Genomic DNA, 14,012 nt, shown 5'->3' with positions numbered 1-14,012 from the left:
GTCAAGCACTAAACTCCAGTGGTGCCCCTCAGCTGGTGGCAAATCCGTGATTTGGCAAGCTCTGTTTGAAACTACACTTCAAAACGGGGTAGAATGAAGGAAGGGGCTCAATTCTCCAGGTCTTCTGTTGATAGCATAGAAGTTGTTAGTGTCCAGAAAATTGTGGAGGCTGTTTGTTCTACATTTACAGTTGTTAGTCTGGGAGGGTCACTTCTCTCCACTTTTTTCTCCTCAGTAAATCGAGAGGCTTGATTGTCGATGGTTTTTAAGGATTCTTTGGCCTTAAAGTTTTAGGCCATTCTGCCTACTGGGTAGAGGGAGTGTTGGAAGAGGGCAGGACACTCACCCAGGATGATATTGTCCAACAGCAGTGGCCCATGGAGAGGAGACCAGTCAGCCATCAGGACTTGGTGTGCCCCGGGGGCCAGGCTCGGTGCAGGGAACTTCAGGTGACTCCCAAGTCTCTGGTTTGGGTCCAGGGTGAACAGTGATTCCATTATGGGGGACTCAGTATGGGGCAAAAGATGACTTCTGCTTTAGCTGCTGCGGGTTGACTTTTCAAGGCATCAGGGCTACCCAGGTGGATGCCAGGGTGGAAATGCTGGGAGCTGCGGGGAAGCCGTGGCCGTGGCATAGACTACTCAGCAGGGCCCTAGGGTCCTCGAGGTCTTCTCTTCAGGTTGCTTCCTTTTAATGGGTATGGACTGTTGCCACTTAACTCTAATCAAGGAGGATCATGGAAGTGCAAAGCCTTACAGGACGAATTATTGGTAAGAGTTTATTAAAGAAAAGAAAAAGGAATTAAGAAAAGATCTGATTTACATTTTTTTTAGTGGAAATTCACTGTCTTTTAGAAATTGAACACTCAAGTTTAAATTCAGTGACATAGACTTGTAGTTAAAGATGGCGGATGAAACACAGGCATTTATTTTGGCTCCCCAAAACCCTACTAAAATGTCAGTCAACAATATATCAAAAGATTTTTTTTTTAAAGTTTATTTATTTATCATGAGGGTGTAGGGCAAGGAAGGAGCAGAGAGAGATTCCCAAGCAGGCTGTCAGCTCTGGCCTGACAAGGAGCTCGATCTCATAAACCGTGAGATCATGACCCAAGCCGAGATCAAGAGTTGGCCGGTCGCTTCACCAGCTGAGCCTGACTGAGCCCCCTAGGCACCACTCAGAAGCTACTTTACGAGACTGAAACCCACAGTAGAGGGAGAACGAGGAAGGAGTCACCAGCAGCACTTCGTAGAAGCCAGCGAGTGTACAGGAAAGGGGACCCTGATGGCTGGTGGAGAGAGCAGAGAGCCAGCCTGGCTTAAGCCGCAGACTCTCCAAAAGGCCCGGGACTTGCAGCCTAGGGAAGCGGTAGCAATGGAATGAAGGGCGTGTGACGAAAATCAGGAGGACTGGCCTCCAGCCCGTATGAGAAGCCACGCTCTCCCGTCCTGGCAGAGGATTCCTGCCTGGCCCAGGGTGCATGATAGGGTCTCTGGATTTTGACACCAGGTGCAGTTAAAGGCAGGGGTGTGGTAGTGAAACATGGGATTGAGTAAATATTTCCTTTTATCCTATGATAGTAAGCTGGTTTTTTCCCTTTGGCAATAAAAGATCTCATTATATTATCTTAAAAAAAACCTACAAAAATATTTATTGGGATTTTTTAATAAGACTATTTGATAAGGGAATTTCAAAGTTACCTGTTACTGTGCCTCTCCCATTAATATGTCTGCCATCGTATGGCCAGGCAAATCATGAGAAATTCTTAAAAGCAGGATCAGGGGCGCTGGGTGGCTCCGTCAGCTGAGCGTCCAACTTCGGCTCAGGTCATGATCTCACAGTCCATGGGTTCGAGCCCCGTGTCAGGCTGACAGTGCTGACAGCTCAGAGCCTGGAGCCTGTTTCAGATTCTGTGTGTCCCCCTCTCTCTGCCCCTCCCCTGCTCATGATCGGTCTTTTAAAAACAAATGTTAAAAAATAAAAAAAATTTAGAAAGGTAGGATCAGTCCCAAAGAGTGATGTATGAACCTGATCATACCTCCCTTCAAAAACATCTACTTCTAATGGTAAAGTATATTTTCATAGTGTCTTGTGTCTATAAAGTGAAAAATAATTGAAATATTTTTGCTTGTATTTCTTACTGATGGAGATGCACAGCAGTTTTATAAACCATGCAATTAAAATTGTAGCTAATGTATTTAATATCATAAAGCAGTTTCTGAATATTTTTAAGAACATCACAGTTCTGGTGTTGGATCACCAAAGGCCAGTTTTGGCAGAGTCTTTTGTTTGGAGCATAGCATCAAAATCTAGTTTCTCATTAACTAGTTAAAGCTCGTTAATTCTGCCCATGGAAGAAGCCACCTTTAAGCTCATTTTCTATGTAATGCCAGTAAGCTTGGTGATTTGGTTTCTAAGTCAACAAATTAGAAAGGGAGAGGAGCTGGTCATCCTGAGGAGAGGGCCACTAGGAAGTGACACGTCTCTGCAAAAAAAAAAAAAAAAATAGATGGAAAACATTTTTATCAGCTCAGCACTGCAGTCTGGCCAGTTGCAGTCAGTGCATGACCCCTCACCTCCTTGGTGGGGTCTGAGAGGGGCCCCGCACTGTAAGAGAATAGCAAGTTTAGTGATCGGTCTCATAGGAGTCCAGGAAAATGTGAAGAATTTCCCATCCCCTTGTGATACATGTTTACAGCGTGTAAAACAAGAATAACTTTTTCAGTTTTCAATCAAAAACGGAAAGAACCTATCGGTGTTTAAAATAGCAATCATTAGGTATCTGGAGAACATTTCCCAAATGTTGTAGCTTGCTGAGATTTTTGCCTTAATTTTAGTCGTCCTAGATATTTATATTTTTGTTGGCTCCTTTATTGCTTTCCAAATTATTTACAGGTAACAATACCTAATTATTTCATTGATGCAATTCAATACAGTGAAGTATTTTTGCAAAAAAAAAAAAAGTAAGAGTTTTTCCTTTTTTTTTTTTTTCCTTTTTTAGTTTATTTGTATATTTTGAAAGAGAGAGAGGGAGAGAGAATCCCAAGCAGGCTCCACACCGTCAGTGCCGAGCCCAGCATGGGACTCGATCTCATGCACCATGAGATCATGACCTAAGCCGAAATCAAGAGTCAGACCAACGGAGCCACCGAGGTGCCCCAAAGAGTTTTGCTTTTGTTTATACTTCTAAGATGAACCAATTACAAATTTAAAAATTTCATAATGCTTATAGCAGCTTCGTCCTTGGAATATATTTCCTCTACTTAGGGGCAAAAGAAGGGTTGGAAATCTCAAGATTTTCACAGATGAAATGGCTGTTGAAGTAGCCCTGTTTTTCCCTGGTGTGCAGATACGCTAGGAAGCAGTGGTGTTCACTCTTTCTAGTCTTCTGGTTTGTCTCCTGCCTCGCTTGTCTACACGTTCTCCCCGACAGCAGATTCAAAACCGTTCAGTAGGTGCTTCCTGCTACTGTATTTTTGCTCGTCTTCTGTGTCTCAAAGCTGGGCTGGGCTTCCTTCTGTTCTCCCCACACACCCCACCCGCCCCCTGTGATCAGTCACTTTCCAGAGAGTAGCATTCTGGTGTGTCACTGCTTTACTCAGTGACCCATCATAGCTGTACGGGGTTGGGGGCGGCCTGGGGAGCCTGTGAGCTCCCTTCAGGCCTCTTGGCCAAAACCGTGGTTTTGGCGTTGGGTGTGAGTGGTTTTACCTTTTCCTTGTAGGTCACGTGTGGGGTCTTCTGATGCCAGCTTTTAAGTTAGCTTGTCGGCCTCTTTCACTTCCACCCCCCACTGCCCAGCTGTAGTTTAACATAGGTGGTGATGGGGCTGCTGTGCTGTGACCCCACCAGAAGGCCGTCCTCGGCCACCATCGTGAATGCCCGTTTAAAGCTTGGAGCGTCCGCCTCCTTCGGTTTTGGCCTCCCGCATGTGTTGATCACCTGAGAAGCCCCACTTTGGTTTGAGGGGACCATTAATTAAGGGATGATTATTTCCATTTATTTGTCAGTTATCTTTAAGGTTTTGTAGGTTTTCGGTAAGAATGATGTCTGTGTTTTATTTACCTTCACCTTTTCCTGGCTGCAAGGTTGGGCATTTTGCTCCACCCCTTGCCTCTTTTCCGCCCAGTCCCCACTCACCCGCTGCAAACTGAAATTACTGGTGCTAACTTTCTGTTGATACGATGGTTACTATTTGGCAACCTGGAGCTAGTTGTTACATTATCACTGTCTGCACGTATCAGCTCTTATTTCTGATTTGGCTTTTTTTCAGGTCCCTAGCTGTTGGTAGTAAGTCCGGTTATAAATTTTTCTCCCTTTCTTCTGTGGATAAGCTGGAACAGATCTATGAATGCAGTAAGTGTTTGCTTTATTTTTCCCCCTTCTTCAAAACAAACTGACAAATTATACTTGAATCGGAATGCGTTCTCAAACTCTAACACTGTGGTTAAAGTCCAGACGCCCCTTGAACGGTACTCTTCCTTGACCTTGGTGTTCCCGGGGTGACCACTGTGAACGGGTGGTGTGTGCCCCAAGTCCCTGGGTTTGCGTGTTTACAAGCGAGCCTGTGGGAGCGCTTGCTCTACACGTTGTCTTTTACAGTACAGGATACCATGCCGCGTGCGGTACTCCATAATCTCTCCCCGTTTCAAATGCCATGTAAACCATTTATCTTTCTGTTACACACAGCTTCCAGAAAGAAAACTGAAAACTTCACAGCCCCTGTAGGATATGATTTATTTTTTTCAGGTGGCATTTTATGGCATTCAAGTGGCCCGCATGTCAGAGGAACGTGGCCTTGTGGACGAGTCCTTAGGAGCTTTGACTTCTTGCTCAGTCACTTATTTGTGACTTGAGATAGACTGCTTCATGTTGGATATCAGTGTCTCTGGTTTTTGTGTGTGTGTGTGTGTGTGTGTGTGTGTGTGTATGTGTGCGTGCAAGAGGACTTGCGGAAACAGTAGGTACAGAGCGCTCCTCCCCAGAGAGAATATAGTTGAAAGCTGTGGGCTCTTCCTATGTACGTAACTTGTTTTCTGTGCACGTGTGTAGGGTTTTAAATTGGGGGGATCATAGATACACACGCAGTTGTAAGAAAGAATACAGATCCTGTGTGCCTTTCTCCCAGGCTCCCGCAGTGCTAATGTTTTGCAAAAACCACAGTGGAATTCCACAACCAGGAGAGCAAAGCTGATTGCCCCCGTCAGGTTTCCCCAGTTTTACCTGTGTGGGTCTGTTTTCATAAGTTCCGTACAGGCTTAACACGCTCGCAAGGTCCGGTTTCCGCCATGCACGGCCAAGGTATGGGGCGGTTCCAGCACCGCAGGGCCCTTCCTGCCTCCTAGCCCGGAATCCCTGGTCCCCATTAATCTATCCAAAATGATACATAAATGTAAGTATGTAACTTTTGGGACTGGTTTTGTTTTTTTGCTTTTTGCACATCATTCCTTGGAAATTCATCTGAGCTGATGGGTGTGTCAGTGGTTCCTTTTTATTTAAAAAAATTTTTTTTTAATGTTTTATTTATTTTTGATACAGAGACAGAGCATGAGAGGGGGAGGGGCAGAGAGAGAAGGAGACACAGAACCGAAAGCAGGCTCCAGGCTCTGAGCTAGCTGTCCACACAGAGCCTGATGTGGGGCTCGAACCCACGAATGTGAGATCTGACCCGAGCCGAAGCCGGAGGCTTAACCAGCTGAGCCACCCAGGCGCCCCAGTGGTTCCTTTTTATTACTGAGAAGCATTCCGATGTGTGGACGGAGCACAACACGTCGCCGGTCACCTGTTAGAGGGCATCTGGGCTGACTCCCGGTTTGGGCGATTATTACAGATAAAACTGCTGTGGGGAGCCGCGTACGGAGGTTTCTACGGACAGAAGCCGTCTCCCTGGGATAAATGTCAGAGAATGCAAGTGTTGGTCATATGGTAACCCAATTTTTTTTTAAAGACGCTGCCAGAGTATTTTCCGGGGGGCTGTGCCACCTTACATTCCCACCAGGGAGGTCAGGAATCCAGTTCCTCTGTAGCTTTGCCGGCATGTGGTGTCACCGCTGTTTTCCATCGAACCGCCTTGGTCGATGAGAACAGTGTTGTCTCACTGTGGTTCTGATTGGCGTTTCCGTAATGGCCTATGAAGAGCATCTTTCCGTGGGCGGCCTCGCCATGTGTATATTCTCTTTGGTGAAACATCCACGTTTTTGCCCATGTTCTAATGGGTAGGTTTGGGAGTTTTTAATGTTACGTTTTCAGAGTTCTTTAAATATTCCGCATACTCGTCCCTCGTCAGGTATCTGGTTTGTCAATATTTTCTCTGTACGTAATGAGCAGCCCTGACGCCTGCCCATGGCCTGACCTCAGTTCAGAATCTTTGTTGAGAATTAGGGGTTCTGTACTCCCGACATACATGTAATGAGTCTCACTGGGGCTCGGATTCGGGGAGAGATTGAATACACACGAGTTCAGTGGATGAGTTCACCTACCCAAGTGAGTAGGCACTCGGGAGGAATCCACTCCCCCCTGAACAGCGCCAGCATCTCCTTTCTGAGTGACCGGCCCCGTGGCGTCGGCCCTGCTCCCTCCGGAGTGTGCATTCTGCTTTGCAGTTCTGCTTCACCATCGGGACCTTGGAAAGGTGGGTCAGTGAGTTTGGGAACAGGCGTGTCCTTCATTCCCGGTCCGTCCACTCCCAGAGCGTTTGCGGAGGGCCTGCTCTGTGCCCGCCTGCCCTGCCCGTCGCTGCACACTAGCGGTCCCTGCTCTCCTGTCTCTTGCCCTGAAATGAAGGAAGACCGAGAACAAGTCAGTATATTTGGGTTCAGCATTAGGCCAGGGACACAGCAACCAGCACAGACACAGATTACCTGCCCCCACACACACTAACTTGAGATGAAGACCTCCGGGGGCAGGGGGGATATCATTTCTTCTGCCGGTTCCTTGGTCTGCCAAGAGGTTGGGCTTCTGTGGCCCCTCCTGGCTGCGGCCTCCTCTGGTAGGTGTGCCTTCGGGTGCCCCCTCCTCTCCATCAGGAAGGTTGCCCCACCTCCCCCCAGCAAGTCCCTTGTTCATCACTGCTCCTGAGCAGCCAGCTCCTTCCTGGGGAGGCAGCCAGCGTCCCTGACTCCGTGCTTCCTGCGGGCTGCCTCGCTCGGGTTTTCCTCCTCCTTTGTCCCAGCCTTGGCCTGCTGATGCTAAATCTGCCTTCCAGAGAGCTTTCCTTCCTAGTACGGAGCTTGAAGATTCGATGTGGGTGATAAGATAGCAGTGAGCTAGTGTGCTTGCTTATCTCGAGTGGGGCCAGGAGTTCCCAGGTCTCCACACTGGCCACCTCCTCGTGCCCCACACAGGATTCTTCTGATAGGAGATTCTTCAGAGAAGGGTGGCCAATCTCTGGATTCCATTGGGCCTTTATGAATGAATGACTGAAACTGAAACCTTTACCAGCTCTGTATCCACGGAGCCCGGTTGTGGTATGCCATGGTTGCTCTAATGAGTAGGGTCATCTGCTTTGAAATCCGAAAAATCCACCCCCCCTCATATCCCCCACCATTTGGAGACCCAGTGCAAAAGTGGGTATTTACTGACCAACACGGGAAGGTGGAACATAGGCTCCTTTGTTGTTCTTCGTGAACTTGGACCTTTAGAAATGGATGATGAAATGGACCAAGAATTTTTTGAGGGTTAATAGTTGAAACTGGGAGTGATTGAATTCTTTTGCTCCTGGCGCCTTCTCCACCTTTCCCCTCTCACACACACTTTTATGGAGTAGGTAAGAGAATGTCCCTTCAAAAACAGGTTAACAACTGAACCAAGATTCTTTTCTCGAGTTTTTCTATAAATAGACCCAGAGCAAAGCATGCACTTGATGCCTCGCCCCAATATGGGCCTTTCCCTCATGATCTCAAGCTCAGATCTTTGCTCTTGGTCACTGTTGCTGTTACAGAAAGAATGAGCCAGAACTGGTCTTGGGAAGAACGAGATGGACAGCTGCTTGGTGTTTATTTAAACAAAAACAGAAAACCTTTTGCCCAGAATCAGTGGAAGAGTTTTTCCTCCCTGTATTGTCGTTTCCAGAGTTGCAGGAACTCCCGTGTGTGCTTTGCCCGCTATCTGTGCATGCCTGTTTGGTCCTTCCCTTTCTCTCTGCGCCCTTTGTGTGAAGATATGTGATGTGCAAATATGTGGTCTCTCTTCCCTGAAATAATATTTTTCCTGAAATGCTATTGCAACAGAATCCTCCCCTGTTAGGCGAAATAAATGAAGGACATGTACTTGTTATTTGTAAAATATCGCTTGGGTTGGAAGGAAATGTGGGCTCTTTTACGTTCTACGTTGTGCGTGTTTGCATTTTTAAGTTTCTGCACCAGGAAAGCATACGTCAGGAAGCACTCGGGTGTGAAGTCAACGTAAGCCGACTTCTGCACAAGGGACCAGTGCCCGTTTCTACCACCGCAGTGCCTTCTCAGACCTCGAGCTCCTTTCACCAGGAACCCAGCCCCCTTGACATCACAGGCATCATCTGTGTCCTGTAGATTGAGAAATGGCGCTTTCTGAGATTGTTCTGAGTTGATGGACTCCCCTGGTTCAAGAATCGATTTCAGTGAGCTGAATAGTTTTGGATTTTTCTTTTTAATTTTTTTTTAATGTTCATCCATTTTCACAAGAGAGATCACAAGTCGGGGAGGGGCAGAGACAGAGGGAGACACAGAATCTGAAACAGGCTCCAGGCTCTGAGCCATCAGCACAGAACCTGATATGGAGCTTGAACTCTGGAACCATGAGATCATGACCTGAGCCGAAGTTGGACACTTAACCTACTGAGCCCCCCAGGCACCCCTAGTTTTGGATCTTAAGGGGAGAAGTCCAGTAGCCTCTCTGCCTAAATCTGCTCTGGTGAAGATTGGGCCCTTTCCTCTCCTCCTAGCCAAAGGCATCTGACAGACATGTTTCATTTAGACGTGTCATGTCACTTGTTTCATGGTTGTTTCTTCCCTTCTTAGTGCTTTAGAGGTTTCTTCATTGTTGGCTCTAAGAAGGGCCAGCAGAAGCAAAGCGCATCCTTTCAGAGAGAGTGCGCGTGCGCCAACAGGAGAGGCCCAGAGAGAGAGTCTCAGGCAGGCTCCCTGCCCAGCACGGAGCCCGACAGGGTGCTCCATCTCATGACCTTGAGATTATGACCTGAATGGAAGTAGGTCCAACACTTAACCAACTGAGCCACCCAGGCACCCCTAGTGTTCTTTTTAATCAAGTAATTCGTGGGGCGCCTGGGTGGCTCAGTCACTTAATCCAACTTCGGCTCAGGTCATGATCTCATGGTTTGTGGGTTTGAGCCCTTCGTCGGGCTCTGTGCTGACAGCTTGGAGCCTGGAGCCTGCTTTGGATTCTGTGTCTCCCTCTCTCTCTGACCCTTCCCCACTCACACTCTGTCTCTCAAAAAATAAACATTAAGGAAAAAAAATCAAGTAATTCATTTCTTAAATTTTGGACAGCCATCACTAGGAAGAATGTTTGTCAGAAACTGTGGCCAAGGCCACCTAGGATGGTCCTCGAGAGCAAAGCTTTCTGTGACAGTTGAGGTCACTGGGGTTTCCTTTCACCCTTTCTTAGTGGTGGCTTAAGGGCTCATTGCTGCCATTGTCTCCTTAACGGGCCACCTCCAATAATTACAGATGTTCAGCCGTGTTTGGCCTTGTTTCTCTTGCTTTTTGTCGGGCTGCTGTGTCCTGTAACAGGCGTGACGCGCATGCGCCGTGCTCTCATGGAGGGACGGGCTGGTGGCCTTGAGTTTGCCGGGAGGTGTCCACGCTGGGCATGGGTACCCTGAGCATCTTTCCGTGTCTAGATGTGCTCTCGGGAGTGCGGCGTCTCTGGAAATGGAAAAGAACTTGAAACTGCACAGCAGAAAATTAACAGACCTGAACCACCCGATGGCCCGTGGAGACAGGTGGCTATGCTGCTGGCAAGTCGCAGGCGCTGGGCGCCGCGGACAGAGAGGAGCTCCAAAGGGGATCCTTTGGGGGTTGTTGCCACTGTGTGGTGCCAGAAATGTGTCAGCTGCAGGGTGGCCCGCGCGTGCTTGGCCGTTTCCTACTTCCTGGCTCCTTCAGACGTTGCAGCGGTTTCCCCCAGAAAACCCAGTAGTTCATATAGGATTTGGTGCTTAGAGAGCCCCTAGGCCCACACGAGGGCTTCAGGATCCAGGGTGTCGGGGTGTCCCAGAAGACCCGCCCATCCCCCCACAGAGGCTCCAGCTGACAACTGGTGTCCACCCTCCGTGCCTGTGGCCCTACACGTCTTCCATGTTAGCCAGAATTCTAAGGTGCCAGTGGTCTGCGTGGTGTCTGTCACAGCTTTTTTGAGATGTAATTTCTATGCCATAAAAATCACTGGTTTAAAGTATACAAGTCAGCAGGTTTGAGTATATTTGCTAAGTTGTACAACCTACTGTAATCGAATTGTAAGACATTTTTATCCCCAAAAGAAACCCTGAGTCCATTATCAGTCACTGCCCATCCCCCAGCCCCGGGCAACCGCTAATCTACTCTCTGCCTCTGCACGGTGGCGGCTCTGGACATCTCAGATAAATGGCATCAGATGCCACTGGCTTCTGTCACTTCGCATGTTTTCACAGTTCTTCTGGGCAGCAGCATGTTACTTCTTGTTCGGCTGCGTTCCCTTACGCAGACACAGCGTGTTTTGTTGATGGATGCCTGGGTCGTTCCCTACTTTTTGGCTCCTGTAAATAGTGCTGCTGTGGGCTTGGTGTGCAGGTTGTCCTGTGGACACGTTCCATCTCTTGAGTAGGTCCTGGCCTGCAGGAGTAGAGCCGCTGAGAGAGTGAGCACTTTGGTCACATCTGTGAATTAGGTTATGTTAGTTCCTGGAATCGGGAAGGTAGACTCAACAGGAAAACATTTTAAGTGGGTAGATAGTGCCAAGTTGCCCTTTAAAAAGGTGGTACTGGGGTGCCTGGGTGGTTCAGTCCACTAAGTGACCAGCGTTGGCTCAGGTCATGATCTTGCTGTTCATGAGTTTGAGCTCCGCATCAGGTTCTGGCCTGACTGCACAGAGCCTGCTTGGGATTCTCTGTCTCCCTCTCTGTTTATCCCAACCCCTCTCAAAAATAAATAAATAAATTTGTTTTTCCTTTAAGATAGCTTTACGGCCTCCCACCACAACCTCGTTTAAAAAAATTCTAAAATCATACCTGTGGTTTTTTTTTTCCCCTAAAATTCCCCCCAAAATTCCAAGCTTGTAGTGGGTGGGAGAAATCAGCGAACAGCCTGGCGCACTGGCCACTCACTTTCCTACTCGTGCATTCGGACCAAGGCACGAGGTGCCCTGTCTGTCTCCCAGCGTTTTGTAAATGGGAATTTTCACACACGGGCACTGGGACAGTATTTTATGGCTGCACGTGTGTGGCCGACACATGGGAGTGTGTTAACACCGCTGTGTCCGTGCTGTCACACGTCTGGCCCTCCGTCCATCTTGTGTGCCTTTCGAGGCACATTTCAAGCATCAGTATGTACTTCCTTACATACGTAAGCGTGGATGTTACCAACTAGAGTTCACTGTTCTTTGCCCTTTTATTTTGAAAAGTATTTACACACAGTGGAATGTGTAAATCTAAAGTAAACCTTCCATGTGTTGAGAAATCCTACATCTTCTATCAAGCTTTATCATCACTCCAGGAAGATCTGTCTTACTCTGCCTCCCCTTCCAGTCCGTTCTGGCTCCCTTCCACCCTCTGAGAGGCGAGCAGTGTTCTGGGGTTTTCTACTGCATGTTAGACTTACTTGTAATAGACTGTGGTGTGAATGCAGCGTGTGCTTTCGCTGAAGTTTCTGGTCCTCAGCATCACGTTCCTAAGGTTTATCCCTACGGTTACCCATCTCTGTTCCCCAATGTGTAAATATGTGAATTTCTCCGTTCTTTTATTGATGAACATCCACATTTTCCCCAGTTTTTCGCTACTATGAATATAGTTGTTACTGATTTTTTGTACAGATCCTTTTGTGAACATACATTTTCATTTATCTTAAGGAAATAGGGGTGGAAAGTGTGTTTTGTTTTATGAGAAACTACCAGATTCTCCTACGAGGTTGTTCCATCTCCCCCCCCCCCCCCCCCGTGCTGTGAGAGTCTGGTCGCCCCACATCCTCACCACTATTTGGTGTTAACTAGTCTTTTCATTTTCACCATGCTGATGTGACCTGAGATCTCATTGTGGTTTTCATCTGAATTTTCCTGAGAACTAATGATGTTGGGCACTTGTATGCCCTTGTTGGCCGTTTGCCTCTTTTTTTTTTTTTAAAGTTTATTTTATTATTTGAGAGAGACAGTGCAAACGGGGAAGGGGCAGTGAGAGAGGGAGAGAGAATCCCTAGCAGGCTACACACTGCTAGCGCAGAACCCGACGCAGGACTCGAAGTCATGAAGCCGTGAGACCATGACCTGAGCCAAATCAAGAATCCCGATGCTTACCCCAGTGGGCCACCCTGGTGCCCTGACTGAGACCAACTGCTGCTCTGCCCATTTGCTTATCTTTTGTGAAATGTCTGTCCAGGTATTTTGTCCCTTTGCAAATTGTCTTTTCATTATTGTGTTGTCAGAGTTCTTAAATATTCTGGATACCCGTCCTTTGTCAGATATGTTTTATGAATTCTTTTTTCTCAGTCTATGGCTTGTCTTTTGAGCAAATATTTTGAATTTTGGTAAGATCTGATTTATTTGGGGTTTTTTTTCACTTATGATTTTTGTTTTCTATGTCCTTTCTGAACAAATTTTGGCTACCATCAGGTCATGAAGATGTTTTTTCATACTCTTTGAAAGCTTTATAGCTTCATATTTTATGTTTAAGTTTATTGGTCCATCTCCTTAATTTTGGTGTGTGGTGTGAAGTATGAGTCAAGGCTCTTTTTTTTCCCCCTGATGGATTCCTGTTGCTTCTACCATTTGTCAGAAAGATTTTTCTTCCCTCATTGGATTGCTTTGGTGCCTAAAAACAACCCTGTAAGTGCGGATCTATTTCTGCTCTTTATTCTCTCCCATCGATCTATTTGTGACTTTTTATATCATAACACTGCCTGGTTACTATACCTTGGTATACAGAGTTTTGAAGTAACGTGGTGTAAGCCTTCAACCTGTGGTCTTTTTCAGGGTAGCCTTGCGTGTTCTAGATACTTTGCCTTTCTGGTTTTAACAGCTTGTCATTGTCTACAAGATGTGTCCTGGGATTATGCTCAGGATTGCATTGGACCTAGAGGTTAATTTGAAGATATTTGGTATCTTAACAGTATTGAGTATTCTAATTCATAAACATGGTATATCTCTCCATTTATGTAGATCTTTATTTTTAATTTTCTTAATTTTCTTTCATTTATCTTTTAGTGACCTGTGGGTTTTAGTATAGAAGTCATGTATCTTTTTAAAATTTATGACTAATATTTTCGGTTTTGACAATGTTGTAAATGTATTTTTTTCATTTTCCATTTGTTTGCTACTAGTCTATAAAAATACAATTGATTTTTGTAGTTTAGCCTTGTATCCTGTGACTTTGCTAACTTACCCATTAGTTCTAGTGGTTGCATTAGTTCTAGTGGATGCCTTAGGATTGCAGTGAGGATAGTTTGACGTCCTTCTTTCTTGTCCTTTTGCCTTTTTTTTTTCATTTTCTTGCCTTATTGCAATGGGTAAAATCTCTAGTACAAAGTGAGGAGAATTGGCATTCCTGCCTTGTTTCCAGGTTTAAAAGGAAAAATTCAGTATTTTCACCACTAAGTATGGTGTTAGCTGTAGATTTTTCATAAATGTCCTTTATTGATTGAAGAAGTTTCTTCCTATTCTCAAGTTTCTAAGTTTTTACCACGAATAAGCATTGGATTTTGTCACACTCTTCCTGTGTCTGTTGAGTTATACACCTCTCCTCTGCCTGGTGGAACTTTGATTAATTACCACGGCCTCAGGTGGAGACCCCCCCCCCCCCCCCCCCCCCCCCCCCCCCCCCCCCCCCCCCC

The 14,012-nt window shown here is 46.6% G+C and overlaps 1 protein-coding gene across 5 annotated transcripts in view; it reads left to right on the top strand.

The window, feature by feature from the left end:
* Positions 1 to 14,012, top strand: part of WIPI2 (WD repeat domain, phosphoinositide interacting 2) — a 42,987-nt gene that overhangs the window by 2,361 nt on the left and 26,614 nt on the right. For all 5 annotated transcript variants that reach the window (XM_029946068.1, XM_029946069.1, XM_029946067.1 and 2 more), the window contains exon 2: positions 4,274 to 4,356. In XM_029946068.1, coding sequence (XP_029801928.1) covers positions 4,274 to 4,356 — 83 coding nt within the window. The remainder of the gene's footprint in view (positions 1 to 4,273; positions 4,357 to 14,012) is intronic.

Source organism: Suricata suricatta, chromosome 8 (assembly GCF_006229205.1).
Source record: "Suricata suricatta isolate VVHF042 chromosome 8, meerkat_22Aug2017_6uvM2_HiC, whole genome shotgun sequence".
Taxonomy (NCBI): domain Eukaryota; kingdom Metazoa; phylum Chordata; class Mammalia; order Carnivora; family Herpestidae; genus Suricata; species Suricata suricatta.
This window is presented reverse-complemented; position numbering and strand designations above follow the sequence as displayed.